The following is a 27587-nucleotide window of genomic DNA, read 5'->3' as shown; positions in this document are numbered from 1 at the left end:
AATGCACATTTTCATAGCATTATGTCATAAGTGAGATGTATGTAGTCCTGTACTGTTAATCCAATATTATATGGTTGTATTATTGCTGAAGGGGTGCTGTTGAAGAGTCCTTATCGCTCCCTCCCTCTTCCTCATAAGCAATTGCAATGCCTCTCCGTCCTTTCACAGCTTTCACCACTGGTGTCTGTCCCAGCATGGGCTCCAGTCCCTGCCAACTACGGCCAGCCAAAAATGATGCTGCAAAATAAAAAAATCATGGTTATATTATGTCTACAAAAGGTTTAAAGTTCAGTGGTTGTGCAAGTGGAGGAATGAGTACAGAAACTAGTTCAATACAGATTGCAGCTAACTACCTGCGGTATTAGTATTAGCCACGGTGAGGGTTTGGTTCCTGGGGACAAGTGAGGACGACTGTAAAGTGCAACTGGTTAAACCAGAGGTCCGCAAAGCTCCAGTGATAAGTGAGACATCAGTGGTCTCCTCCTCATTGTTAGACTGATTTGGTTCGGGTAAACCAACATGACTGCTTCCACCTGCAAAATATATTTTGAATTAGATTACCAGAACAATACTATATGATAGGACATTTATGATTAATCTTACATTATAAAGTGTTCTACTTTAAGAAATACATAAAAATATGCATGCATGAAAGAAATCATGCAGTGAATGACACACATACCAGGCAGTAAATCTCTGAAATCAGTGACATATTCTCCAGTCCATTCTCTGTGCCTATTGCACGCCAGCTCCATCTCAAAAGGCGTCACCACAGGTCTATAAAATTCACTTGAATCCAGCAGCGAGTTTTCTGGGCAGGCAACTAGCACGTAGACATCGATCTCCAAGAAGTTGGCTAGCTTGGGGACATTGATCTTTCCCATGGCAAACATGTAGCTCTTTTTGCCTGCTTTGTGAATGATGTCCTTTAGCTGTTCAATGATGGTCAGGTAGTTGGCGACACCAAGCGTGCCCACCAAAATTCCCACCACACTGGCATCTTTGGCACGCTCTACTGCATAATAACGTTTCATTAGTGCCTTATTGATATTAACAGATTCAACTCGGCCTGCGCACGTTACTGGATCAAATGAGCTGAAGGAACAATGGTTCCAAGTCATCATAAAGTTTGTAAGAGTCGGCCCTTCCTGGCCAACGTAGAACATACTGTAATCATCAATCCTCAGTCCCTCTTTTACACAAAACTGTCTACCAAATTTAAATATTACTCTATCATCCTGTGAATCCGAGTGATCACTGATCACACAGCTGTCGTGTATCAGGTTAGCACCATGGGAATGATCCACTTTTAGAAGAGAGACCACAACATTGGGGTAGACATCACACAAAATCTCCCTGAAATCAGCTAAGGAGAAAGGAAATCATTTAAGTTTAGGATTATAACTTCACTGAAGAATATTTAAAAGCATGAGGACAGTAACAGTTACCTATAGCATGTGTGTAAGTGACATCATAAAGGATGAATACATGACTTTGGCAGTCAGGGTAAAGCTCTTTGAAGGCGGCTGCACATTGCTGGACATCAATAGGTCTCTTTCCGAACACATACAGAAGAGGTAGTCTTTGGCATGGGCTAAGGCATGATGGCCCATAATGCACTATACAGTCTGCTCGTACATGTTCTGCTGCTACTTCATCCACACAACAGCTGAAAAGCAAAGCAAATGGTCCAGTATAAAACTTCTGGTTTCACATAAAAAACAAAATATAAAGCTAAAACACTGAGGTTATTACCTGCCATAGGACGTATCTCCTAAAATAAACGTCTTTGCTTTGGTTTCTTTCTCTATTTCGGCAGAGATTTGGACAGCATCAGACAGGAGCTCATCTGGAAACTGTAGGGCTACCTGTGATGAATAAATCATGAGATATTGATAGCTATGATCTTTAAATGTGTGAGTAAACTTGATTTCTAGAGATGTCTTGCCTTTTTGAACTGATTGCTTGTGATAAAATGACACGTCTCATTTATCTGATACAGCTCAATCAAATTTTTTGCTTGGCTGTCTGTTGTAGTGGTGGACACATTGACAGTGCGTTGAAGAACCGCCTCACTATTGCTGCAAAAAGCATCAGTCATCTTCTCTCGGATGTCATGTACTCTAGATATAAAAAACAGCTATAATTAGGTTAGTAGGCTATCAGTAGCAAAGAACATACAGAATATAAGTATACATTTTATTTTTAAATCATAAAAACCCCGTTTTTAAAAGCCCAGCATGCAAACAGGATTTCACAACGCTACTGAATTACTTGCCCGGTTGGGAATGCAAACGTTTCAATACAATATAAAAATAATATTATTACTTGATATACGATGACATTAAGTAAAAGTAGTTAACATTTTTGCAGATAATAACAAAATGAGAGACAAATGTTGTAATGATTTGCACAGTCAAAGAGATCACATTGCACTTACCATAAAAAACGTCAAATCGTACAACACATATATTGCTCGAAACGGCTAAAATGGTTTCTTGTACACCAAAATGTCATATTAATCGAACAAAATACAAAGTAACGTAGCAAAACACACATGTATACTCTCTTGTCAGTTTCCACGTGAAGTTTCTGAACATTAGCGTCTTCTTCATTCACACGTCTCTAATACACGTATAACTTCATACTGCCCTCTAGTGTACAGAAGACTATCAGCAATAAAATACTCAACATATCCAAAACAAAGTATTGTTCAGTTTATTGATCTCAATGACATAATAATACATTCATCATATTTACTTTCTATAATATTTAGTCTTTTAATATCACATATTATACAAATACATAAATATTCTTGTACATCTTGTGCGTATAAATTCTCAGTAAAAGAGCATTTAATGTTTTTATGCAAAGGATTGAATTTCATGTTTCATCTCAGTGTGCATGTGTTATTTGGGAATTTAACTCAGTCATGGCATTGCTACTTGTTCCCAATAGCAGATACAGGAATATGACAAACAACATTATACAACAATAACATGACACACAGAAACAGTGCAATTGAAGTCTCATAGGAATCAGGCACTACTCATTTTTTCAAGCTTTGTAGGCATATACAGTTGACAACAGGTGTACTGCTCCCAGAAGTAGGACAAAAAATGTCTCATGATCCTTAAATGACTTTTGCCATTTTATCTAATAACATGCGGTGTATTATACTGCATTTTTTTAAAGATAAAAATGAATTGTTTTAAAGGTTTTTTGTAAAATGACAAAAAATTGTTTTGGTCAAAGAATTTTTGAATGTAGAATATATTTATATACTGTATATACAGTATGATTGTATCAGACGTGAACTCAAAGACCTTGATGCAAAAATGCTTTACTTCTGACCTAGGTATTTAAAAATGTTTAGTTTCCCAATAGAATAAACATAAATAAGCAGTAAAATTGCTCCCATTGGATGTCTGTGAATGCCACAGCACTTTCAATGACCTAAAGCTGATAAGAAATTTTCTTGAAAAGAAAGTCCCCTGAGATTCACATCCAAATTCGATAGAATCCAAGAACCACTGTGAGACATGTGAATATTGAACCTAGAAAAAGTACAAAAATAAATCATGAATTCAAATAAATATATATTAACTCTTTTTAGATTTTCTTGACCTATATCATATGTATGTATGTATGTGTAGTTTCATGGCACAGCATTTAATAAATAATTCAGTTATTTACATGTTAATGTAATCCTTAAAAAAGGTAAACATCTTTGGTTTGAATGTCGCAAGATGTAAGCAGCAGTTTACAGTACATATATTAACTCAAGTGTTGATTTGTACATTAACATGCTCCTCTCGAAAAGTTTATATATTCAAATAATGTTTTTGTTACTTAAGTGTAATACTGTTATTACATAATTAAACTCAATATTAATTTTGTTCCTTTATTCCATGTTTGTGAGGTCTGGAAAACAACCTGAGAAATAACACAGATGTAATGTCTGGTATCCAATGAAAGTTCTTGCAATAGCAGCAAAATGTGTTTTTTGTTTTGAAGTTAAGCAAATCCACTCAGAAATTAACTTTGCAAATCTGGCAAATTCTGACGAATGCAAATCTCATTATTTTGTATTAGGGGAATGTGTATTCATTTTGTATTATGGAATCGGATAAAAAGCAAATGTTGACATTTTACCTGCAAGATATTTGATGGAATCCAGTTTATGTGCCTCAAGCAAAGTCTTCAGGCCAGCCACCTCTGTATCGATTTTCATGTTTGTCTGTGTCACATGGCGATCCTGCTCGGAATGCTATAGAAGGAAATTTCAGTTAAAAAAAAACTCAATACAAAAAAGATAATACTATCCAGATCACCTAAAGCCTTTTTTGATAAATTACTTACCATTTCAAGCAATTCATTCTTAGTCCCAATAAGCTTTCTTTCAAAATCTGCAGTCTGGACCAAGAGCAACACATTTTGGTTAATTGTCAACTTTAAACCACAGACTGTAAAAAAAGATGGACGACGCCTGTTCGCTCCCTCTCATTGATGAAAAGTGAAGCCGCCAGAGTCCCGATATGGCGCTGAGTCTGCGCAGTAGCGATTTCGGGACCAGTCATGCGCAGTAGTGAGCAGGAAGTAAACCCGCGAAATCAAAACCCCGCCCTCGCAGAATGCGCATATCACACGATATCACAGCTGTCAATCATGACGTGACACCACCGTTTTATATAATTAAATAACTAACTAAACACAAACTTATTTTAAAAACAAACATTTGAATTTGCATCAGCGTGATAAAAACTACAATAAATGACAGAAACTAGGTTCGGAAAAAAGATAATTGAAGTGTAATTAATTTTTTTAGTTGGTCTCAAGTCCCATTGAATAACATGGGGAGGCGGGGTTTATGACCTATACTGGGACCAGTCACATGGGGGGGCGATCGAGACGTTTTGGATTCACTTTTCAGGGCTTGTGCGGCATGCTTGCTTTAAACCACTCAGCAGAGAAAATAACATCATACAATTATTTTTAGTTTCAGAGAATGAGCAAAGCTTCACAAGCTGGTTTTCTTGTGGCACTTTGATTTTGCTGTACTTACCATTTCCTTCACTCGACTTTTTTCTATATTCAGATCCAAAATAATGTCTGAACGCCTTTTGTTCATCACATCCTGCAGAACAAAAATACTATAATGACTACAGCATCCAGTCATCCAACACAAATGTATATTTAGCAGTAGTGTGCATCATTGTAATGTGCATTAAAAAGCCAAGGGTGAAACTTTGCATTTTCCTATGAGCATATACTTACAACAAGCTGTGTCTTTAACTCTAAAAGCTCAACCTTGATTTTCTGTAAAAAAAATCATAAGAAAGAGTGCACATAAGGATTCATCCCTTAAGGTGATACATACATAGCCAAATAATTACCTCTTCTTTACATAAAAAGTACATAGTAACAAAATAGTTCTCACATCATTATCTGCCAGTAATGCTGAGAATTCACTCCGCTCCAGAATGATCATGTCCTTTTTTAATGCAGCAATATGAGACATAACCTTCTGTAACATGATCTCCTGTAAAATAAAAGAAATGACTTATAACTGTCTTACCTGGGCTCTAGTGAGGAAAATTAAGTAATAATTTACTCAATACTATGCATAAGTTATGATATACTGTACAAGGTTTATGTAACACCTTGTCACAGTTTTGGTTCACTTCGCATAAGCTATAGGTGAGGGTCATGGTCAAGAACTCACTTGCTGTATCTTGGTAGCCATGTCACTGTACATGACATCCATATTGGAATTTGTGATATTCACCATCGTCCTGACAATGACCTCGGCCTGCTGGGTTGTGAAACCTGAGAGGAGGTAACAGAGCATCTTCATGATTCTTTAAATTAAATTCCTAAAATCATGTCAAATATGGCATAAATAAATTCTATACATATAGAAACATAGGAAAAACCTGACCGCTGTCCTCCAGTAGTTGAACCATTGCATGAGTGTCAAAAAATAACTTCCTGTTGCGAGACTTAGTGATGTCAGATTTTGTCTGGTCATACTGCAGAGTTTGAACTGAAGTGCTTAACTCTGAAACAAACACAATGGGGATAAAAAGTGAGTAGATTGCAAGAAAATACTCTTATTCTGATTTATAAGTCTCTTACATTACATTTATGCATTTGGTAAACACTTTTATCTAAAGCAACCTCAAGCCATATTTCATCATCATTATGTGTCAAAGTCCTGACCTTTAGAATGCTATCACAGTGCCATACTAAGTGAGCCACAGGTTAGTACATTTAACTAAGTTGTTCAATCAAGGTGACCCAACCTATATTAAAGACGTCTTAACAAGATATGCCAACAGCTACTGTAAACCTAAACGAGTGTGCACTAATAGCACTCATAGTTTCTTATAGCACAACATACTCACCTTTGACCAACCTTACTGAACTTCTCAAAAGCAGATCGAGCTTTGTGTCAGGACTTGATAAGTAATAATGATACGTCCTTTTTCTGTTAAGTGCACTTACGAACGCAGAAATAAGGCGAAATTTCCCCTTGTTGTATAGAGAGGTCATTTTGTAGAAGATGAAGACAATGCACAAAATCTGTAAATTAATTCACTGTTTTTATAAGTCACCATCCGTTTAAAAGGTTGAAGCGTCCCGCCGGTTTGACCGCATGATCTTGCAGTTCTCCTCTGTATTCGTCCTTTAACGTCAAAGGCACTGATTATTTACTTTCAATTATTGGTATAATAAGAGGAATTGAATATAACTGGACTCGTACGACCTTGTGTTAAATAATAACCATACAGTTCTTCAAAACTCTCTCCTTTCGTTTTGACAGATCACTAAGTTCAAACTTCCTGTAACAATGGGCGTAAACAATGACGTAAAGACGTACACTTTAAAGCGCTAGTACACGTGTTCGATATCATGCGGCAAGAACCTACAGGCAGATGACGTCAAGTACCGCGAGAGCGATGTGAGAAATCATACGAAGGAATTTGCTTTCGAATCGCTCTCGCGGTATTTTGATGTTATTTGCCTTTCGTTTCGAGTTTATGCGGAGCTGCGCAGACCGATCGGCGTATGACATCAAAGTACCGCGAGAGCGATATACTTCGACCAAAAAGCACATCTTTAAATGTTTTTTAATTCTACAAACGAAAGGAATATACTGGAAAAGTGTTTCTATAGTCCTGTTAACAAACGAAAACATCTAGTGTTTATAAAAATAAAGCTAAACATTCAGTTAAGACACATAGCAACAAGCAACCACCAGGTAGCCTATTATGATCATTATGAGTCTTAAACACCAAACTACAAGTATTGACAAAACAACAGATACTTGGTAAATCAACACTGTCAAGGAGAAAAACAGTGAAGTCAGGATGACTTTTCAGAGCACTTACATCATAAGTAGTTAAAAGGACTCAGTAATTATAATGAATTACAGAGACAATAAGAGAGTTTAGAATGATTTTATATGAAGACTGACGAGTATGTGTCATCTTTGATATTCCTTTTTATGTATATAATTTTACTTATTTATCCTTTTACATTGATATATTTCATATATGCAATTTTAATTGAAATCAGACATTATGTAAAAGTAAATATTACCATTGGTTTCAAGTAAGTGAACTGACATTTTGCGGTAGACTATTAAAAATGGTAATGCTCCTGTTATTAAACCTAATCAATACATAAAATGCTAACACAACAGACACGCATATAATAAAGCATTAAATATTAAAGCACTGTGTGGTTCTTCTGTTGGTGAAGCATTTTTGTAAGTACAATAGACATTAGATATATAGAAGTTGTCAGTTGAAGCTACATTTATGGCATAATAACCTATGAAAAGGGTTTACTGTCAATGGAGCTCATTACTTAGATAAACAAAACTTGTGTTCATATACAACATTACACACATACGCACGCATTGAGTTCATACTGTATAAACTCTTTCCCCTAACCCAACCTCTAAACCTAACCCTAATGAATAGGGACATAGCATAGACTTTTTTTTATATACAACTAATTATAATGATCTCTATTTCTAACAGAAAACTTATAACCACAGGATCTTTTGAGAGTAACAGAAAATCACTCCACAGACACTCCTTTGCAGCCATGTGTACTGTTGATGTTTGGCCAGTCACTGATGTGAAACATTCCCAGTTTCCAAGCTGTCTACACAGCACAAACAGGTGATAACACTTCACGCCAGCAACACCACACACACCGACAACAAAACGGCAAAGACAGCCACGCCGCAGAGCATCATTGCCACAAACAACTGGCTACGATCACAAAATTGTTCGGCTGCCTCCTCATTGATTGACAGCAGTGCTAAAGAGGCACTGTCGGTACTGACAGGGTCAGCATACTGAGGCCCCTGTGCTTCCACTGTCCAGCGCAGCACATTGACCTTCAGCTCCATGTCCTCCAGAGTACGGTCCACCTGTGCGATCTCCTGCTCCAGCTGACTCTGCTCCTGACACTCCATGCTGAAAGTTGGTGTGTCATTATTAGTCTGCTGCAGGTCAGTCAGACTCATAGCCCGGGCCGCCACTTCAGTTGTTCCCCCTGTTTAGAAGAGTAAATGATTACACTGGTATTACACTGGTTCATTTGCACATAATCATATGGGAACCATACTTATTTTTAGTCAAATGGGGCTGTGTAGAACCATACGTGGTGCTATAGTGATGCTATATATGGTTTTACATGCAGTAGGTGCAACATAGCACTTTAAAAACGTTATATTATAAACTAATATACTAGTTTTAGTGCTATTTAGCACCAATTGTTTTAGAGTGTATCAAGGGTTAAAGGGATAGTTCACACAAAACTTTAAGTTCTATCAACATTTATACACCCTCATGTCATTCATAATCTGTATATGACTGGTTTGCAGAATACAAAAGAAGATATTTTGAGACATGTCTCAATGGTATTGTGTCCATGCAAGGGGGCCAGTGTTGTCTTTAAAATTTATTTTGTGTTCTACAAGAGAAGGAAGTCATACAGGTTTGGAAAGACGTGATGGTGAGTAGCCTAAATGATCATAGAAATGATTTTTTTGGCTGACTATCTCATAATGCTTTGTAGGTTTGATCTGAGATTTACATTGATACTGTCAAGATTACATTCACATTTTATGCATGTGGCAGACACCTTTAAAGCGACTTGCAGTGTATTCAATGCATGTATCAGTATGTGTGTTCCCTGGAAATTTAACCAACAGCTGCTGCACTGCTAATGCTCTACCAATTGAGCTTCCTCATATTCCTTTTAGCTCTATGCTAGCTAGTCATGTTGATAAGAGTGACATCATATAAATCAAATAAATTGCAAGAGGTTGACCAAATGGTTCACTGTAGTCTTAACATAACTTCATTCAGTTATACCTGCTTACCCTGTATGCCTGTTTGTACCATGGTACTCTTGCCGGCATGGGAAAAGTACTTGACCATGGTGAAAACTTTGCACATGTCTGCATGTAAGAGCTCCAGGCATGAGGAGAATGCCACCCATAGCAGTTCAGTTTCCTTCCTCTCATCATTTGGTAATGTTTTATCCCTCAGCCGGGCTGTGAGGTGGTTTCGGCAGGACAGTGCAAGTGTCTGGGCCCGCTCTCGCGTTTGCTGAAGATCACGCCGCAGGCTGGAGCTGTCAGTGCATCCACCAACACAAGAGGCCAGGTGCCGATAACATGCAACCACCTGAGTCAGATCAGATCAACCTTTTACATGATATTATACAATTGTTTTCATAATGTTAGACAATTACATATAGCTTTTCAAACATTATTATGGCTAGATGGAGGATTAGCATGAATGACAAATATTACTGATAATCTCCTTGTCCTAAGACAGCTATTTTAGGATAAGCTCTGGAAACTTTTGGATCATGCTGCAGTGCATGCTGTCTGTCTGGAGCTTTTGATAAATGTGGCTTCAAAAGATTTAATATACTGATAGTCTGTCACTGTATGTTCGTAATGTATGTAAAGGAAATATACGACTATTTAAACTGTCATTTCTATATATATTAATGCTGAAAGTAGGTACATTCAGGCTGCGACCGTTATTGTTGACAACAGAATAAAAAAATTAAGTATTGGCACATGCCTCCACCAAAGATACTCAAGCAGTGAAGCATGGATAATGGTTTCTCAGATATAGTGCGTTTTCACCCTAAAGGCTTGAGTAACGCAGTATTGTAAATTGCTTTCATGTTCAGCCTGTAAATACAAAGAAATGAGGACACAGTTCTACATCCTAAATTTAGACCCCAATATGTTTCTTGCTAACACTAAACAAATGACAAAAAATAAACCGCATACAGAGCATTTATCATCTAGTTCATGTAATCCCATCATTTTGTGATTGCTATTTTCACACGGAAAACATCTCTAACAACACATATGCAGAGAATATTTAAAAAATACAACTTTTCTAACACTTAACATATTTTACTCCATAATCAATTAATGCTCCGCTATTAGGCTATAAAATGATAACATCACAAACTTTTGAAAAGGTGTGGAGGTTTGTTTATATAAAACGAAAAAAATAAAAAAATAAACCAGATATTATTAAGAGTTTCTGTGTAATGTAAAAACTCCTCACCTTGATGAGGGAATCCACCATTGCTTTCTCCTCTTGTAGTGGTCGTGCTGATGTTCCATCATCTGCAACCTTGTTGTTAGATCGTGGCATTGAACAATGTTTGAAATGGTAACAAGAATAAAACCTTGTTCCCAGAGCCGAAAGCTACCGCCAACCCTTAAACCCTCTAGCCTTAACACACTTTTAAAGATGAAATAGATTATAATCCATATTTGAGATGACAGTCAAAGCATATGACCAATGTTTATTTATCAATTTATCTACAATAGCAGTATACAAATAAAAATCATTTCCAAAATGTCCAAAGAGGCTAAGGTACACATTGTTTTCAAAAAAGAGCCGAAAAACAGAGAGAGTTGCAGAGGATTGTGATGTCAAAGTCGAGTGTGATAATCCAAGCGATTGACCTCTTTGCACTGACATAGGCAAAGCAAGGTGTGTAGTTAAGCTTATTATATGCTGCTGAGAGGAGATGTTGGGATCTGGCTGGGAATGTGTCAGTACATCCTCCAGGACCCTCCAGGTCTCTCTCTGTCTCTCTCTCCCTCTCTCTCAGTGTGCCAGATTCTGGCCAAACCCCAAGGGCCAGCAGGTGGTCCAGTACTATTTACAGTTCTCGCAGCAGTTAACCAACATGTCCAGAGACTAATTTCTCACAAGATTTTTTGTAAAAAAACATCAACTTGAATCTTAGTATGAATTTCTATTTTTTTTTAAAAAGATCTGTTATCATATCTCAGGCATGTAGTGATTGATAACTTTACTGAAGCAAAAGGATTTTTATTTTATCTTGAATGTATCAAGAACATTTTCTTAAATTAAGAAGTGTTTATATTTCTATATGCATTCATTTCTGTTTGGATATATAGGCAAACAATCACTAGTCTTCTCTGTCTCCGGTCAAATTAGATTAGGGGCATATTTAAATAATCCCTGAAATGTATTTGCTGAATTGGTTTGGTTATCCTATCTTAACCATGACCATACAGGCCATTCAGAATGCAAATCCTGTTTTACTATATTTTTTAATGTTTGGTCATTTATATTTGGCAAATATGCCAAAATGTGAAATGTACTAATGCCTTGTGGTTTTGCTGTTACACCCTTCATAACCTCTGGCCTTGGTTTTTTGTATATACACTCTAAAGTAGTGCTTCTAAAACTTTTTCAGCCCAAGGACCACTTTATCTTCCAATTTTTTTCTGAGGACCACCTAACAGAATCCCACTCTAACACTCCCCGAAAAAAAACTAAATAGGTAGGATAAACTAAGTTTAAGATTAATATGCAACTGTTTCAAGTCAAAAACTAATTTTTTAAAAACAAATCCAATGCTATGTTCAGAAATTATTATATGAATTTTATTTCATTTGAAAAACAAACTGCACATGTGAAAAGAAATGCAATTAAACATACTATAATAGGTCCCACTTAATGTCATTCCAAAAAGCCATTAGTTTTAAACTGAGGTGGTGGGTATATGAAGTCTATGGTTGTACTGTATGGTAACAATAAAATACTGAAAAAAAATGTTCCCCTTAATGTCCAAAATCACTGAAATTACAGGGATTTTACACATGAAACAAAAACTAGTACATTACAATGTTGTTTTGCTTCTCAAAAACTTACAACCGCATACAATGTTTACATATTATTTTTTTACTGGTAAATATGACAGATTATTAGTAATTCAACCCAAATCAAATACTTTAACCTGATATATGGGTCAAAAAGTGGATGTCTTTTTTTACTTGTGTGATTATTGTTGAACAGCTTGTTTTCCTGCTGCATCAATTGTCCTTTAACTGAGAAGATAAAAAGTTCAAATTTTTTAAAACAACCATTTTTAAATAACTTTCAAAAATCAATAAATGAATCTATTTTATGATATAACTGGATAATCGAGACAATCTGCTACTTCTGCTATGGAGTTAAAATAATTTAGGGGCGGTTTCCCGGACAGGGATTAGACTAGTCCTAGACTAAAACATTTTTAAGAGCTGTCCAAACTGAAAACAACTTGCACTGACATATCTTAAAATACACCAGTGCCCTTTGTGTTGCCTCAAAATGCACACAGGCAATGTTTTAAGTAAGGCGTGTTTGTTAAAACTAGTTATATTTACTAATTAAACTAAGGCCTAGTCCTGGATTAAGCTAATCACTGTCCGGGAAACCGCCCCATAAAGCATCAACTTACCATTTCAGTGATTTTTCGTTAGGGCTATGCAAACCCTTGACCTTTGATTTCAATTTGTGGCAATTGTGTCTATGGAGGAAGAATAAAAACACGTTTTAAACACAAGCAACTCATGCAGTTTCACAGACAAGGATTAAGGCTAGTTGTAGACTAAAACACATGTTTGAGCTGAAAATAACTTAAAGATCGTAAGATAACGTAAAGATCTGAAAATATGCCAGTGCCTATGATTTGTCTTACGATACACACCAGTAACATATTTTTCTAAGGCATATTTATAAAAAAAACTGCTTAAACGTCTTTTAACTAAGGGCTAGTCCTGACTAGCTATAAGCCTTATATGTGGCCTGTTGCACAAACTTCTAAGACTAGTCTTAAAAGTTAGTCATGAATTTTTCTCTTCAAGACTGATCATAATTGTTTAAAGTATGTTACATAGAAAGGTAGATTGCTCTAATTTAAATCCAAATAATAAGACTGATTAGTCCTAACTAACTGCTAGTTAGTCTTAACTTCACGGCTATATGAAACCTGCCATATAGTAATATCTCCTGCACAAAAAGTATGGATTTCTAAACATTTTACTTAAATAAAAATACTTTCACGTTGTAAGTTGCTTAATGATGTGTATCATAAAATAATTCAAAAGGTTCTGACAACTCGACTAAAATATAATGGGCCGGTTTCCGAGACAGGGATTATCTTATATAAACCATGACTAGGCCTTAGATAAATTAGGATATTTTAGATATTTTTAAAATTGCTTTAATTACTGGTGTGCATCTTCAGTCACAACACTCGCACTGATATATTTTAAGATACGTCAGAGCAAGGTTTTTTTTTTCGGTCAAGAAAATACTAACAATTAAGTTAGTCTGGGACTAGGCTTAAAGGAGTAGTCCACTTTATAGATGGGGCCCGTTTACTTACCATTGTATTTTTTCCCTACTATAAAAAGTCAATGGACCTCATCTTTAAAGTTCTTTCATTTTCTGATTGTAAAAAGCTGTTAGCGTTTGTGTTTACAAGACTTAATTATTGCAACTCTATATGTGGGTGTCTGTCAAAAGGCCCGTCAGCCCCATCTTACCTGTCAGAGCTTTTAGTAAGGCAAAAACCGATTAGGAATCTAAGGTCTTCGGATTGTAAGGTGGTGCCAAACCCTGACAAAAGGTATTTCCTGAAGCCAGCAGCAAATGGCTGAATCCACAGGGAATCGCTTCCTAATTCCTGTTGAATTATCATCTAAAACCTCTCTCAAAGAGGCTGTTTACACTTGGCATTAACATGCGTTTTCATCGATCGGATCACTAGTGGACGAGAGAGACACATTACGTTTACACCTGGTATTTAAATCCGTCTCTTTTGTCCACTTTCGACCGCATCTGTCCTGAATACTGTGAGGGGGTGGTCTGTGAGACGGTGGGCGAGTCTCTCTGCTGTCATTCAAACCCGAGCGGGAGTAATTATGAGTTTATATGGACGCAAACTATATTATGTCGGAGTCCACTGCTTGTTTAGCAAGTATACATGCTGCACAGTGTTTTGTACGTTTATATCCCACATGGAAAAAACATATATAAACATATATGTTTCAATATAGGTTTTGATATAAGTTTTACATATATGTGACATATATAAAATTGGCCGGTTTCCTATATTATATGTACATATATGTACATATATGCACATATATGTTAACCTATATATTGGTAAAATTATTAAAATCTGTAGCTGCTAATAAATTAAACATAAATAAAGGTCCAACCAATGACAGTCTGCACCTGCAGGAGCAAGGTTCAAACCTCCAACCTTCCGATTACAAAAAAAAAATGCAATCCCACGTGCCACTGCTGGGATTCGAACACCCAACCTTCCGATCATTAGACAACTCGCTTTACCATCTGCGCTACTATCGCTGTTAAATATCACTGAACAGTAGCTGTTAAATTAAACCATTTTGTTATACATGTCGTATGGGCATATATGCTGTATATGTGCAGCATATATGGGCATATATGCTGTATATGTGCAGCATATATGTGCATAGTAGCTGCATATAGGTTTCATATATGTGCATATATATTATTATATATGTTCATATATGCTGTATATGTGCTGCATATATGTGCATATTAGCTGCATATATGTTTCATATATGCGCATATATGCTGTATATATATGCAGCATATATGTGCATATAAGCTGCATATAGGTTTCATATATGCACATATATCCACATATAGGTTCTTTCCATGTTGGAGCTTTCTCTGAATTTTCAGCGCAATTGATGAAATAGGATCGCGCAACTTTCACACGCTTTCAAAACGAAACTATGGAGATCAGCCGCTTTAGTTGTATCAATGAAAGGCTAAAAATAGCGCTGTTCACCGTATGTTTACGCCAGAAGTCAAAAAAAGACGTAAAACTTGTGTTTAATACCTCAGATTAGATAAATGTGCGGAGAGAAGGCGGTCGCGTGTGGCTGTTCGAACGCATTCAACCACATATGCGTTCCGCAACTCCAAAGCGATCCGATCGAAAGTGGTTTCGACTACCTCTGAATGTGGTTGAAAGTGGTCGAAAGTGGACGAGCTCAAAACGTTTTGAACACCGTTTACACCTGGCATTAACGTCGTCCACTTGTGATCCGATCGACGAAAACGCATGTTAATGCCAAGTGTAAACAGCCTCAAAGAGTTCACATCTACCCCCAAGAACACTACCCCATGGTGTGAGACTGAAACCTCTCTCAAAGAGAAGAGTCACACACCCTACCACACGTTCTCATCCCCCTATCCTCATGTTCTCAAAGCAAACTGTATATGGAATGCTACATTCTGCAAACACATGTATCTGAAACTGGTCTTGTTTGGTGTTATATGAATTGTTTTTAATGCAAGTGGTACATTTGGGTTTATTAATATGACAACAGGATTCAGTGTTAATCTGTGACAATAAATAAGTAAATTTAACCTAATGTTGGGAGAAAACTCCCACCTTAGACATGTTGATCAATCACCCACTGTATGTATATTAGGCAACACAGGGAACTACACTAACCTTTTCCACTGGTGGCACTTGCGCTACCAACTTTTTCAGTTACTGGCGCAAAATATGATTTGGTCGCACAAATTTTTTTCAAGTTATATTAAGGCGCTCTGGATAATAATGAACAATAATGAAACTGTATTGCATACAGATATGCTTTTTATTTTACTTGCTATCTTTTAAACCACATGCCGCCTTGTTTTCTTAAACGTTGCAGTGTTTCCCACAGATCTGAAATGTACTTGGTGGTGGTAGCCGGTGAAAAGGGCAATTATTACCCCCTGACAAATAATGGTCTACTATACATGTGACGTAGAACTAATAATGTGTGACACAACACAATACTTTGATTCATTGAAAATTAATATTAATTTCACATTATATTTCATCAATCTAACCACCCCAAACTTTCTTTGCCATTAACAAAGCTGCATTGTTTGTCAAAGCACCACGAAAACACTTACTGTTTTTGCACTGATATATGAAGCAATTAGACCCCTTTTTTCAAACTCAATATAATACAATACTATGTATAGTATATTAATAGACAGTGCAGGTCTATAGATTATAAATGTGACTGATGTTATGACTGATGTTATAATGGTAATAATTTATATTAGATAGGCACTTTTACTGCTTTTGCTCTATCTTTCTATTTCTCTCTTGCCGATTTAAAAAGCTTAATCCACTCATTATTTCAGATTTAAAAGTCTACTTGCTGTCCCGGTGACAGACTTTACATTGCTTTGCTCGTTCAGTGCAATTGGCTTGACATTAGCATTGCTTTTTGCTACAATCTCTGTCCAAACTTAATATGGATATGGTTTTAGAAAAGATATGGTTTATTAATAATAAGATCATTAAAAAATGTGAGAAAGCAAATGCAGCGCGTGGTCGTAACAAGAACCATCGCCATAGAAACCGAAGGCACGCTGAATCTGCACTCGAGCTTTAGCGCGGTAGCGCTCATGGCCGTTTTCCGATCGACTCGGGTTATAAACACAACATTAATCAGACTTGGGACCCAAAGTAATTAAACTAGGACCTAACCGGACCCGACAGACCATTTAAAATATAAACCCGGAACCATACGGGTCCCGCGTCCTCAGTGAAGAAAGACCTCTGCTCAAGTTCAGAAACATGAAAGACACTGCGCTTGCGTCGCGTCGCACCTAATTCATTGAGAAACAGCTGAGCACGCAAACGCACACTGATAGGGAGAGACACGACGTGCTTTCACGCAAAATGAAGCCAACGTGTTGATGGCTCAGAGCATGTTATAAAACGTATTCTTAAAATCCACATTTCTGTTTTAATAAATGCTCATAGTAAATCATAGCATATTGTCTAAAACATTAGGTAGCACATTTGCGACCCATTAAAAATTAGGGTCGCAACGGCAGTTCAAAAGGTCGCATATGCAACCATTGTGGTCGCACCGTCGCAGTGTAGCTCCCTGCAACACCCCTGGGCTTACAAGAACCAATCAGTATGTCATATTACAATGCTTTATACTCTGGATATTTAAGGAAAATGTCAGAAGATTTCGATATCTAGAAATGTACCCCCATGATGCTGTATCTTTGATACAGCATCATGTTTCTTTTTATTTTATTTTGAGGAATCTGTAACCAGTGGCGGGTTGCATAAACATAGCCGTGACATTAAGACTGCGTCTTAAGAATGATTCTGACTAACTTGCAATTAGTTAGGGCTAATCAGTCTTATTATTTGTATTTAAATAAGACCAATCTACCTTTCTATGTAACATACTTAAAACAGTTATGATCAGTCTTGAAGAAAAAAATTCATGACTAACTTTTAAGACTAGCCTTAAAGTTTTATGCAACCGACCACAGATCTTCATCTCCTTACCAGGTATGCAATGATTTTTCGTTTTATTGTTTTGTATTTGAATTGGATATATTAATTGGCTTTGAATTATGTTTCTCCTACCTGGTTAATAAATTGTTACGTTTGCATTTATTCTGCCTTACTCTGAATTATTGACTACAAGTAAATTGATGTATCCTTTGTTACCGCAAATCTACGATCAGGATTAAGTAGGCGTATTGTCTGCCATTTTGTATTTTGGTTATTTGGTATGACGAACCACTTACTCTTAATAGGGTTAAGTTTGGCGTATCGTCTGCCTTTTACTATTTTGGTCTGACGAATCACTTACTCTTAATAGGGTTAAGTTTGGCGTATCGTCTGCCTTTTACTATGTTGGTTTGACGAACCACTTACTCTTTATCAATAGAGTCAAAGTTTGGCGTATCGTCTGCCTTGGTCTGACGAACCACTTAATTTTAACTACAGGGTTAAGCATCGATGAATCGACTGCCTTTAATTATAAGGTCTGACGAACTTCTTAACTCTTGATTAGTTATATGGTCGAGTTTGTGATCGTGAACCTGCAGCAGCTGATGCAAGGATTCTAAGCGACAATTGAGATCCACTTGAACGAGTCAATATAACGATGAGTTAAATAGAATGATCAAACGTTTATCCAAATTCTATATTTATATCAATTTGATTCATATTACAATATGTTTTATATCTTTGGAGTCAGATGTAAAGTTGCGTAATGTTAAAACGTCATCTACAAGCACAGGAAAAGACTGAATCCGCTATAAATCGGCCATGCCGTTTGGATTCCGTCGTTGGGCCAAACGGATGGATGGGGTCATATTTGGACTCCTTACAGGATCAATCACTTTCAGCTGTCCAGAGAACAACGTGCAAACAAAAGGGTGATCGGACGTTTGCAGTTGCAGCCCCAAAGAGGTGGAACAGTCTGCCTTCTCACATTAGAGCATCCCGTACGCTAACAATTTTTAAAAGTCAATTGAAGGCTCATTTTTTACATCCTGCTTTTCAGCTGGTAGTGTGTTGAGTTGTTTGTTTTGTTATATGTTTTATTTGTCTGTATGGTGACGTCTGTTTTTTAGCTTTTTATTAATTTATTACACCTCTTCGTGCTGTTTTTCTTATGTAGACCAGTGGTTTTCAATCTTGTCCTAGGGGACCCACTGCCCTGCACATTTTGCATGTCTCCCTTATCTAACACACCTGATTCAGATCATCAGCTCATTAAGGGAGAGATCCATGAACAGAACTGGGTGTGTCAGTTAAGGGAGACATACAAAATGTGCAGAGCTGTGGGTCCCCTAGGACAAGATTGAAAACCACTGATGTAGACTGTACAGCACTTTGGTCAACGCTCTGTTGTTTTAGTAGTGCTTTATAAATGAATAAATGAAATGAAATGAAATAAAAGTTAACTACTCCTTTTAGCCCTGTCTAGGAAACCTCCCCAATGACATCTCTTACGTAGCCCTAAACCAGCGGTGCCCAATCCTGCTGCTGGCGATCGACTCTCCTGCAGAGTTCATGTCCAACTCTAATCAAACACACCTGCCTTCATTTTTCAAGTGACCCTGAAGACCTTAAAGCTGCTTTAGGTGTATTTGATTTGGCTTGGAGATTAACTTAAAACTTAAAAACAAAGCCAACACATTTTATGTGATTTGAAGTGTTTTCTAATGTTAACAGAACTGAACAATCCCTACTAACATGCACGTCAATATCTTTATCCTTAAAAACTGATTCAAAATGCGCCGCCAGATCTTTATAGAGAAGCTGTTAAGGCGATCATTGTAATGGATTTTTTCTAAATTGGTTTTCTGTCAGAATTAATTCAGAATTAATTTTAACATTCTTGTATGTGTATCTTTGCATAAATCCTGTAGGCTCCCTTTTTTTTGGGTGGGTTTTTATTATCTGTTTCTTTTTTTGTTAAAGGCTATTTGCCTACATGAGTGTAGATTTGTGTCAACTGTTGTTTTTATTAATCATTGTATAAATATTTGAGTGTTACCTCACCCAACCCCTCACAAACTATGACCCTGAGTATATTGTAGGCTACCGCACTTTGTTCAATTGCCGTTTTTAAATGTGCTTATCAGGCATCAAGACTGTAAAGGATAGCCTACCTCTGTGTGATCCGTCTCATTTTTCCTTTCTAAAAACGTATTATTGATGAATGTTTGGTTGATCGTCTATTGTGGAAGAAGATACAAAAATTAAAAACCTAAAGGATTTTTAAAAAAGATTATATTTTACAAGAATTAAGATGGTACAATATAAGCAATAACCATTTTGCAGAATGTAATTATTTTATATCATAAAGCTGTGGTTTACAACATTATCAGCCACTTTTAAAAAAAATGCAGTTTTGTACACTTTAGTAGGTATTATTTATTCAGGTTTTAATTTTAAAAGTTATGGCACTTACCTGTTCATGGTTAGTCATATTCAAAGATCCCGAAATATTTGAGTTTATTTGATTTGTAGCTGGAGTTGGTTTTGAAATCTTCTGTGGATGGAATGTTTACAAATGACTATAATAGTATTTGCAATTTAAATTGTATTTTTAAGTGGAGGCTACTGCTTGCTGAAAGCTGATAGGACTTACCCCAAGACTGGATAAAAATATTTCACCGTTCACAATAATCTATTTTTAGAAAGACAAAATGTGTGCAAAATAATAAACAGGGGTGTCAATAAAATCATCACGGGTCGCACTTTATTTTACGGCATCACTGTTACAGTGTAATTATACATTTAAGTACTAAGTAATAATCATTAACAACATGTACTTACTAAAGGGTTGGGGTTAGGAATAGGGTTTGGTTTAGGATTAGTTGCATGTAACTATGTAACTATGCATAATTAACTGTTATTACTATATTAATTACATGTAGCATGTGTAACAAAGACAAGTGTTACCATCTTTTATTTACAGCAATGAAAATACATGACATATTTTCTTATGTAACACATTTTTATAGCATTGTCTACTCTATGACAGTCTACTCGTATGCTCCTAATCTGATTAGACTATGTAACTATAGTCATATAAAATAATTAATACATAATTTAGTTGCATTATGGTAAGGCCAACATACCTTGGGCGTGGTGGTAATTTTTGAATTCTATAGCCGAGAAACAAATCACATTTTTAAAATGTGAATCACATTAAATTGTTGACGCATTAAAAGCTGTCTGAAAGTAAAAAAGTTTTTTACATACCTCCTTTGGTGTTGAGGGCACCAAACAGATAGAGAAAACAAAAATGATCAGGTGTTTTTTCATTTTCAATAATGTACAAAGCATCAGTGAGCTGAAAACTGTGTGCCTGAGATTACAGATTTAAAGAGGTAGAGACTTGTAATGTCAATAGAGAGGAAAAAGCCAATGACAGACTGACAGATCATTCAACAGCACACTCTTACAATCATACTCTACAGGAAAAATTTGGTTCTTTTTTTCATACATTTTTTTTTGGAAAAGAGTAAGAAAAATACATTTAATTCAGATGAAAAAGTTGTTTTTACTTTTACTCATTATTCTAAATATTTTATTATGCATTACATGCAAAAATGGTTTTGCACAATAATGTACTGCAGTGCACTATAAATACATATTAGTTGAATATGCACATTTTTCTTAAACTTTGTTTGTACAATTTAATATGTTTAAGTGTAATTTAGATCTTTTAAAACTATTTATTATTATTATTTTAAGTCTTGACTAGTGATGGGTTACTGTAATCTATGCAAGAAAGGTAAAATAGCTTAACCTTATTTTAATTAGTTGTCATGTAAAAGCACAGGTTGCCATGATTTGATCAGATCAATTTGACAGTGTACCTAAATAATGCTCAGACTTTCTCTTACTGTATGTTTTACTGATTGAAGTTAGTTATTGAATACTACTTTTTAACTTTTTACTGAAAATACTAAGACTTTGTGTATATAAAGAAATCTACAAAGAGACTATGGTAGACCCTAAAAAGTGTGACTAGTGGGGTCTTAACTGTGGTAAAGGAAGCTTTAATGCATTTGATCATCAGATACTGTAGAATTAAAGTTATAATCCATTTATCTTAGCAAAATAAGCTTTTATTTAGTCAAAATCTTATGTTTTTTTTATAAAATGTCTAAATGTGACAAAGGTCTGCTCATATCTCTCATCTCTGTTTTTGACAAACTGCTAATGAAAAACAATTTGGCATCCCATAACCTTCAATAAGGGTACAAATATATTTTTACCACATGGTAAAAACAATGCACATTCAGATTTTGTTACATATTTACAATAAAATATGCCCGTCTGTCATATAACATTGCTGTCTCAGCTGACATTATAATTGGAGAACATGCCATTAATCAAAAATTCCTCCATGTCTCATTGACACCCCTTTACTGACTATTACTATGACTATAACATACTGAACTGAACATGACAGAATCTTTGTATACTGTATTATACTGAATAATAAGTAAGGGTTAAATAGGACATTAGTAAATTTGTTTTGTATTTTGTTTTGTCCAGTGCAGTTTGCATTTGTGTGTTAATCTTGGCAAGCTCCTCAAAATGTTGAAATGTTCTGTTTTTTCTCTTCCCCCGCAGGGACAAGTCCAAAGGGAGGCCATTTATATCAAAAAGTCTTTTCTGGAACAGGCCATCTTGGTTTTAGCCATAGCCACAGAGGTAACATGGTAACATGTTCCCTTCAGACAACACAAACTAATTTATGCTCTTAAAGACTCACATGGTTAGCCTGTTCACAAAACCAATCACAGTTTAGTCAAGATTATAAAATTTTAGTAGTTCACCAGAAACCTTACTGATTTTTATGATGCCACCATTGCGATTTTTTATCTTGAGGCACAAAGACTGTTCTGGATCATTCATTAATGTTTAATATTTGCTATTTGATTCCAATACTAATACATAGCAGCTTTCTTTAAAAAATACAGTTAATGTTGGACAGTAAAATTCAGTTAATTGCATCAATCAAATTTAGAACAACACAGAAGGATCTTGAAGCAGCATTGATTTTGTGATCCTCTGTAGAAAGCATTGTCTGTAAGTTTGTGATTAATTTTTATTCAGTTTGTTAAATTTACTATTTATAAAGCGAAGTAATGTGGAATTTCAGCTATTTTAGAACTATATACAATGAATTCATGTTAGTGTTATGTTTTTGGAGATAACTAAGTAGTTCTATTCTATTTACATCTCCTTTCTGTAGTTTCACTCTGTTTTTCGACATATTCATCGTGGTGTGGAATAAAGCAGCATTCTCCCACAAGCGTATGTGTTGGAAAGAGTTTATCTGTCTGTCTAACTTTGGGAAGAGTGACGCCATTGTGAGGGCAGAACAAAGACTGTACATATATTAAAGCTAAATAACTTAAAGACATAATGTGATACACCTATGTGTTTCACAATGTTAATGTCTATTGTTTTAATGTTAATTTATGTATTTACTTATTGGTATAATTTAATAATGATCTTGTACTTTTGATGGTCTGATGACTTTAACATTAAAGGAATATTCCATTTCCTTAAAAGAAAAATCCAGATGATTTACTCACCACCATGTCATCCAAAATGTTGATGTCTTTCTTTGTTCAGTCCAGAAGAAATTATGTTTTTTGAGGAAAACATTGCAGGATTTTTCAAATTTTAATGGACTTTAATAGAGCCCAACATTTAATACTTAACTCAACACTTAACAGTTTTTTTCAACGAAGTTTCAAAGGACTCTAAACGATCCCAAACGAGGCATAAGGGTCTTATCTAGCAAAACGATTGTCATTTTTGACAACAAAAATAAAAAATATGTAATTTTAAACCACAACTTTTCGTGTAGGTCCGGTCCAGCGCGACCTAACGTAAATGAGTAGTGACGTAGGGAGGTCACGTGTTACATATATAAAACGCACATTTACGGACCATTTTAAACAATAAACTGCCACAAAGACATTAATTAGTATCAGTTGACATACAACAACGTAGGAACGGTCCTCGTTCAACACACTTGTAAACACTGGGGCGGAGTTTCGCGTTCGTCCTCTGTGACCTCTTGACGTCATGACGTATTGCGTGGGGTCAGCTGGCGCATCACGACCGGATCTACATGACGAGAAGTTGTGGTTTAAAAGTGTATATTTGTTATTTTTATTGTCAAAAATGACAATCGTTCTGCTAGATAAGACCCTTATGCCTCGTTTGGGATTGTTTATAGTCCTTTGAAACTCCGTTGAAAAAAAACGTTAAGTGTTGAGTTAAGTATTAAATGTTGGGCTCTTTTAAAGTCCATTAAAATGAGAAAAATCCTGCAATTTTTTCCTCAAAAAACATAATTTCTTCTCGACTGAACAAAGAAAGACATCAACATTTTGGATGACATGGTGGTGAGTAAATTATCTGGATTTTTTCTTTTAAGAAAATGGACTAATCCTTTAAAGCTGAGTTTTGAAACAAAACAGTTCAGCCAGTAGGGGGGAGTAGCGGTTGCAAGTTACCATGGTGATGTGGTGTGTTTACTCCAGATACTATTGAGCTACGCAGAGGAAAGCCACCAAATCTGTTTCTCCTTGTTTTGTTTTTCCTAATAACTCAGGGCATCTCAACATTTTAAATTTAGTCATCTGTTTGCGAGTCCCACGTGACATGGGACCCGTAACAATAAGACATCAAAAACATGATCTTGCATTAAACTAAAGATTTACACACACACCGCTGGAGGCCAACATATTAATCCTCACAAATTGAAGAGACGATAAGATGATGCTTCATTTAAAGACCTGGTGGACTGTTGTGATATTAAATACTGATGGTGCACTAGCATTGTTTCTACTCTTCGCTTTGCCCACAAACTGAAATGTGTACAGACAGGCATCAATCAATGAACATATCGACTTAGATTTTGCTAATTTACATTATAAACTTTTAAAGACTGAAAAGATGCTCTTTCTGGAATATCACATAATTTCCCCAATAGTTTAATGTCAGTGTAATACATAATAAAAAATGATGGAGCGGTTTCCTGGACAGGGATTAGACTAGTCCTAGACTAAAATAAATGTATAGAGCTGTCCAAACTGAAAACAATCAGTGCCCTTTGTTTTTCCTCAAAATGCACATCAGTAATGTTTTTAATAAGGCATGCTTGTTAAAACTAGTTATATTTGATAATTAAACTTAGGCCTAGTCCTATTTTTTTCTTACCCCTTTTAAAAAATATATTTTTACAGGATTTGCCAGTTTGCTTTCTAATAGAATTTTAGGAATATTTAGATATCTTGAAAAACAGATATAAAACAGGACAAAATGTTAATAATTTGACTTAAATTAAGTACTTTTGTCATGATTTTGGTCTTACCGGCCACCTTGTCTTTGTTTTCTTAATGTGTTGTGTGTTTTGTTTTGACAGCTCCACACTTGCGCGCCTACCACCTGGTGACCTCATTATCACTGACTCTTCTCACCGGCGTCACACACCTGTTTCATATTTTTGCCCAATCTGTTTTGATTTATATTCCCCTTGTGTCCTCAGTTCCTTGCAAGTTCGTCTTTGTATGTTCATGCCGCTCTAGTGTTGTCTCTTGCATCTCTCTCACAAGGATTTCGGATCTAGTGTTGTCTCTTACTCACACCATTCACACAAGGACGTTGGCTCCAGTGTTGTCTCATCTTCTTCACATACTGACTTTTACTGATTTTTGAATAAACCTCTGGATTGGGATTTTTGTGTTCTGTCGTTCCTAACAGGACAAACTTGCCATTATGGATCCCGCGGAGGTCGACGCACTCCGGACGGCGCTCGCCCAGCAGGGGTCTTGGTTGGGCCAACAACCTGCCCGTCTTTCCACCACGTCCCAGGAGGTCGAGGATTTGTCCTCCCGCGTGGCTGATCTTTCGTCTCGCTTCGACCAGGTCTGTCAGGACGCCGCCCTACTCAGCAGTCCGAGACGGAGCCCCATGCCACAGCCCCACCAGCTTATGATGGCAATCTCGCCTTCTGTCGGGCGTTCTTGTCGCAGTGTTCTTTGGTTTTTGCCCTCCAGCCCTGCCGCTATTCCTCCGAGCGCACCCGGGTTGCGTATGTCATCACACTTCTGGTCGGCAAGGCACGCGAGTGGGCTATGGCCGTGTGGAATGCCCGCGATCCTTGCTGTCGCTCTTTTGATGAGTTCCGTGAGGAGATGGAGAAGCTCTTTGACCGCTCGGTGCGCAGGGATGCTGCTGCGGCTCGGCTGGCTCGGCTCTTTCAAGGAAGGCTCTCTGTTACTGAGTACTCTATTGAATTTAAGACCTTAGCGGCTGACTGTCAGTGGAATGAAGCTGCTCTCTGGGTGCAGTTTGTAGATGGATTGTCTGATGGTCTCCAGGATGAAATCGCCATCCACGATCTTCCCCTCTATTTTTAGAAAGACAAAATGTGTGCAAAATAATAAACAGGGGTGTCAATAAAATCATCACGGGTCGCACTTTATTTTACGGCATCACTGTTACAGTGTAATTATACATTTAAGTACTAAGTAATAATCATTAACAACATGTACTTACTAAAGGGTTGGGGTTAGGAATAGGGTTTGGTTTAGGATTAGTTGCATGTAACTATGTAACTATGCATAATTAACTGTTATTACTATATTAATTACATGTAGCATGTGTAACAAAGACAAGTGTTACCATCTTTTATTTACAGCAATGAAAATACATGACATATTTTCTTATGTAACACATTTTTATAGCATTGTCTACTCTATGACAGTCTACTCGTATGCTCCTAATCTGATTAGACTATGTAACTATAGTCATATAAAATAATTAATACATAATTTAGTTGCATTATGGTAAGGCCAACATACCTTGGGCCTTATTCATCGTGGTGTGGAATAAAGCAGCATTCTCCCACAAGCGTATGTGTTGGAAAGAGTTTATCTGTCTGTCTAACTTTGGGAAGAGTGACGCCATTGTGAGGGCAGAACAAAGACTGTACATATATTAAAGCTAAATAACTTAAAGACATAATGTGATACACCTATGTGTTTCACAATGTTAATGTCTATTGTTTTAATGTTAATTTATGTATTTACTTATTGGTATAATTTAATAATGATCTTGTACTTTTGATGGTCTGATGACTTTAACATTAAAGGAATATTCCATTTCCTTAAAAGAAAAATCCAGATGATTTACTCACCACCATGTCATCCAAAATGTTGATGTCTTTCTTTGTTCAGTCCAGAAGAAATTATGTTTTTTGAGGAAAACATTGCAGGATTTTTCAAATTTTAATGGACTTTAATAGAGCCCAACATTTAATACTTAACTCAACACTTAACAGTTTTTTTCAACGAAGTTTCAAAGGACTCTAAACGATCCCAAACGAGGCATAAGGGTCTTATCTAGCAAAACGATTGTCATTTTTGACAACAAAAATAAAAAATATGTAATTTTAAACCACAACTTTTCGTGTAGGTCCGGTCCAGCGCGACCTAACGTAAATGAGTAGTGACGTAGGGAGGTCACGTGTTACATATATAAAACGCACATTTACGGACCATTTTAAACAATAAACTGCCACAAAGACATTAATTAGTATCAGTTGACATACAACAACGTAGGAACGGTCCTCGTTCAACACACTTGTAAACACTGGGGCGGAGTTTCGCGTTCGTCCTCTGTGACCTCTTGACGTCATGACGTATTGCGTGGGGTCAGCTGGCGCATCACGACCGGATCTACATGACGAGAAGTTGTGGTTTAAAAGTGTATATTTGTTATTTTTATTGTCAAAAATGACAATCGTTCTGCTAGATAAGACCCTTATGCCTCGTTTGGGA

At 36.3% G+C, this 27587-nt stretch overlaps 3 protein-coding genes across 8 annotated transcripts in view; all 3 read right to left on the bottom strand.

Annotated features, from left to right (window-relative positions):
• Positions 1 to 79: 79 nt before the first annotated feature.
• Positions 80 to 2642, bottom strand: dph2 (diphthamide biosynthesis 2). Of its 3 annotated transcripts, none has more exons than XM_065289340.1 (7): positions 2558 to 2642; positions 1949 to 2123; positions 1756 to 1868; positions 1449 to 1669; positions 683 to 1366; positions 354 to 533; positions 80 to 237 (listed from the first exon to the last, which is right to left on the bottom strand). In XM_065289340.1, the coding sequence occupies exons 2-7, from the start codon at positions 2099 to 2101 to the stop codon at positions 80 to 82; spliced, it is 1509 nt and encodes a 502-aa protein (XP_065145412.1). In that variant the 5' UTR covers positions 2102 to 2123; positions 2558 to 2642. The 3 variants fall into 3 exon arrangements, with proteins under 3 accessions (XP_065145412.1, XP_065145410.1, XP_065145411.1); XM_065289338.2 differs by having other exon boundaries at positions 1949 to 2140; positions 2441 to 2619; XM_065289339.2 differs by having other exon boundaries at positions 2441 to 2618.
• Positions 2643 to 2695: 53 nt separating this feature from the next.
• On the bottom strand, positions 2696 to 6867 carry mcur1 (mitochondrial calcium uniporter regulator 1). Its single transcript, XM_065289343.2, has 9 exons — positions 6408 to 6867; positions 5942 to 6061; positions 5726 to 5829; positions 5441 to 5542; positions 5278 to 5319; positions 5066 to 5137; positions 4363 to 4416; positions 4156 to 4270; positions 2696 to 3557 (listed from the first exon to the last, which is right to left on the bottom strand). Exons 1-9 carry the CDS (start codon positions 6553 to 6555, stop codon positions 3502 to 3504), a joined length of 813 nt encoding a protein of 270 aa, XP_065145415.1. The 5' UTR covers positions 6556 to 6867; the 3' UTR covers positions 2696 to 3501.
• A 632-nt stretch (positions 6868 to 7499) lies between these two features.
• rgs9bp (regulator of G protein signaling 9 binding protein) overlaps positions 7500 to 27587 on the bottom strand; it is a 42294-nt gene continuing 22206 nt past the window's right edge. For 2 of the 4 annotated variants that reach the window (XM_073812735.1, XM_065289368.2), the window contains exons 7-9: positions 10623 to 11735; positions 9407 to 9713; positions 7500 to 8574 (exon numbers count right to left, since the gene is read on the bottom strand). In XM_073812735.1, coding sequence (XP_073668836.1) covers positions 8207 to 8574; positions 9407 to 9713; positions 10623 to 10712 — 765 coding nt within the window. In that variant the 5' untranslated portion in view covers positions 10713 to 11735 and the 3' untranslated portion in view covers positions 7500 to 8206. Of the gene's footprint in view, positions 8575 to 9406; positions 9714 to 10622; positions 12428 to 12822; positions 12892 to 19871; positions 19938 to 20173; positions 20255 to 20353; positions 20393 to 20846; positions 20874 to 20970; positions 21149 to 27587 lie in introns of those variants that run through there. The other 2 variants (XM_065289371.2, XM_065289369.2) reach the window with 2 other exon arrangements.

The sequence above is a fragment of the Paramisgurnus dabryanus genome, chromosome 2 (assembly GCF_030506205.2).
Source record: "Paramisgurnus dabryanus chromosome 2, PD_genome_1.1, whole genome shotgun sequence".
In the NCBI taxonomy this organism is placed as follows: domain Eukaryota; kingdom Metazoa; phylum Chordata; class Actinopteri; order Cypriniformes; family Cobitidae; genus Paramisgurnus; species Paramisgurnus dabryanus.
The sequence above is the reverse complement of the archived record's forward strand: the minus strand, read 5'-3'. Positions and strand labels throughout refer to the sequence as shown.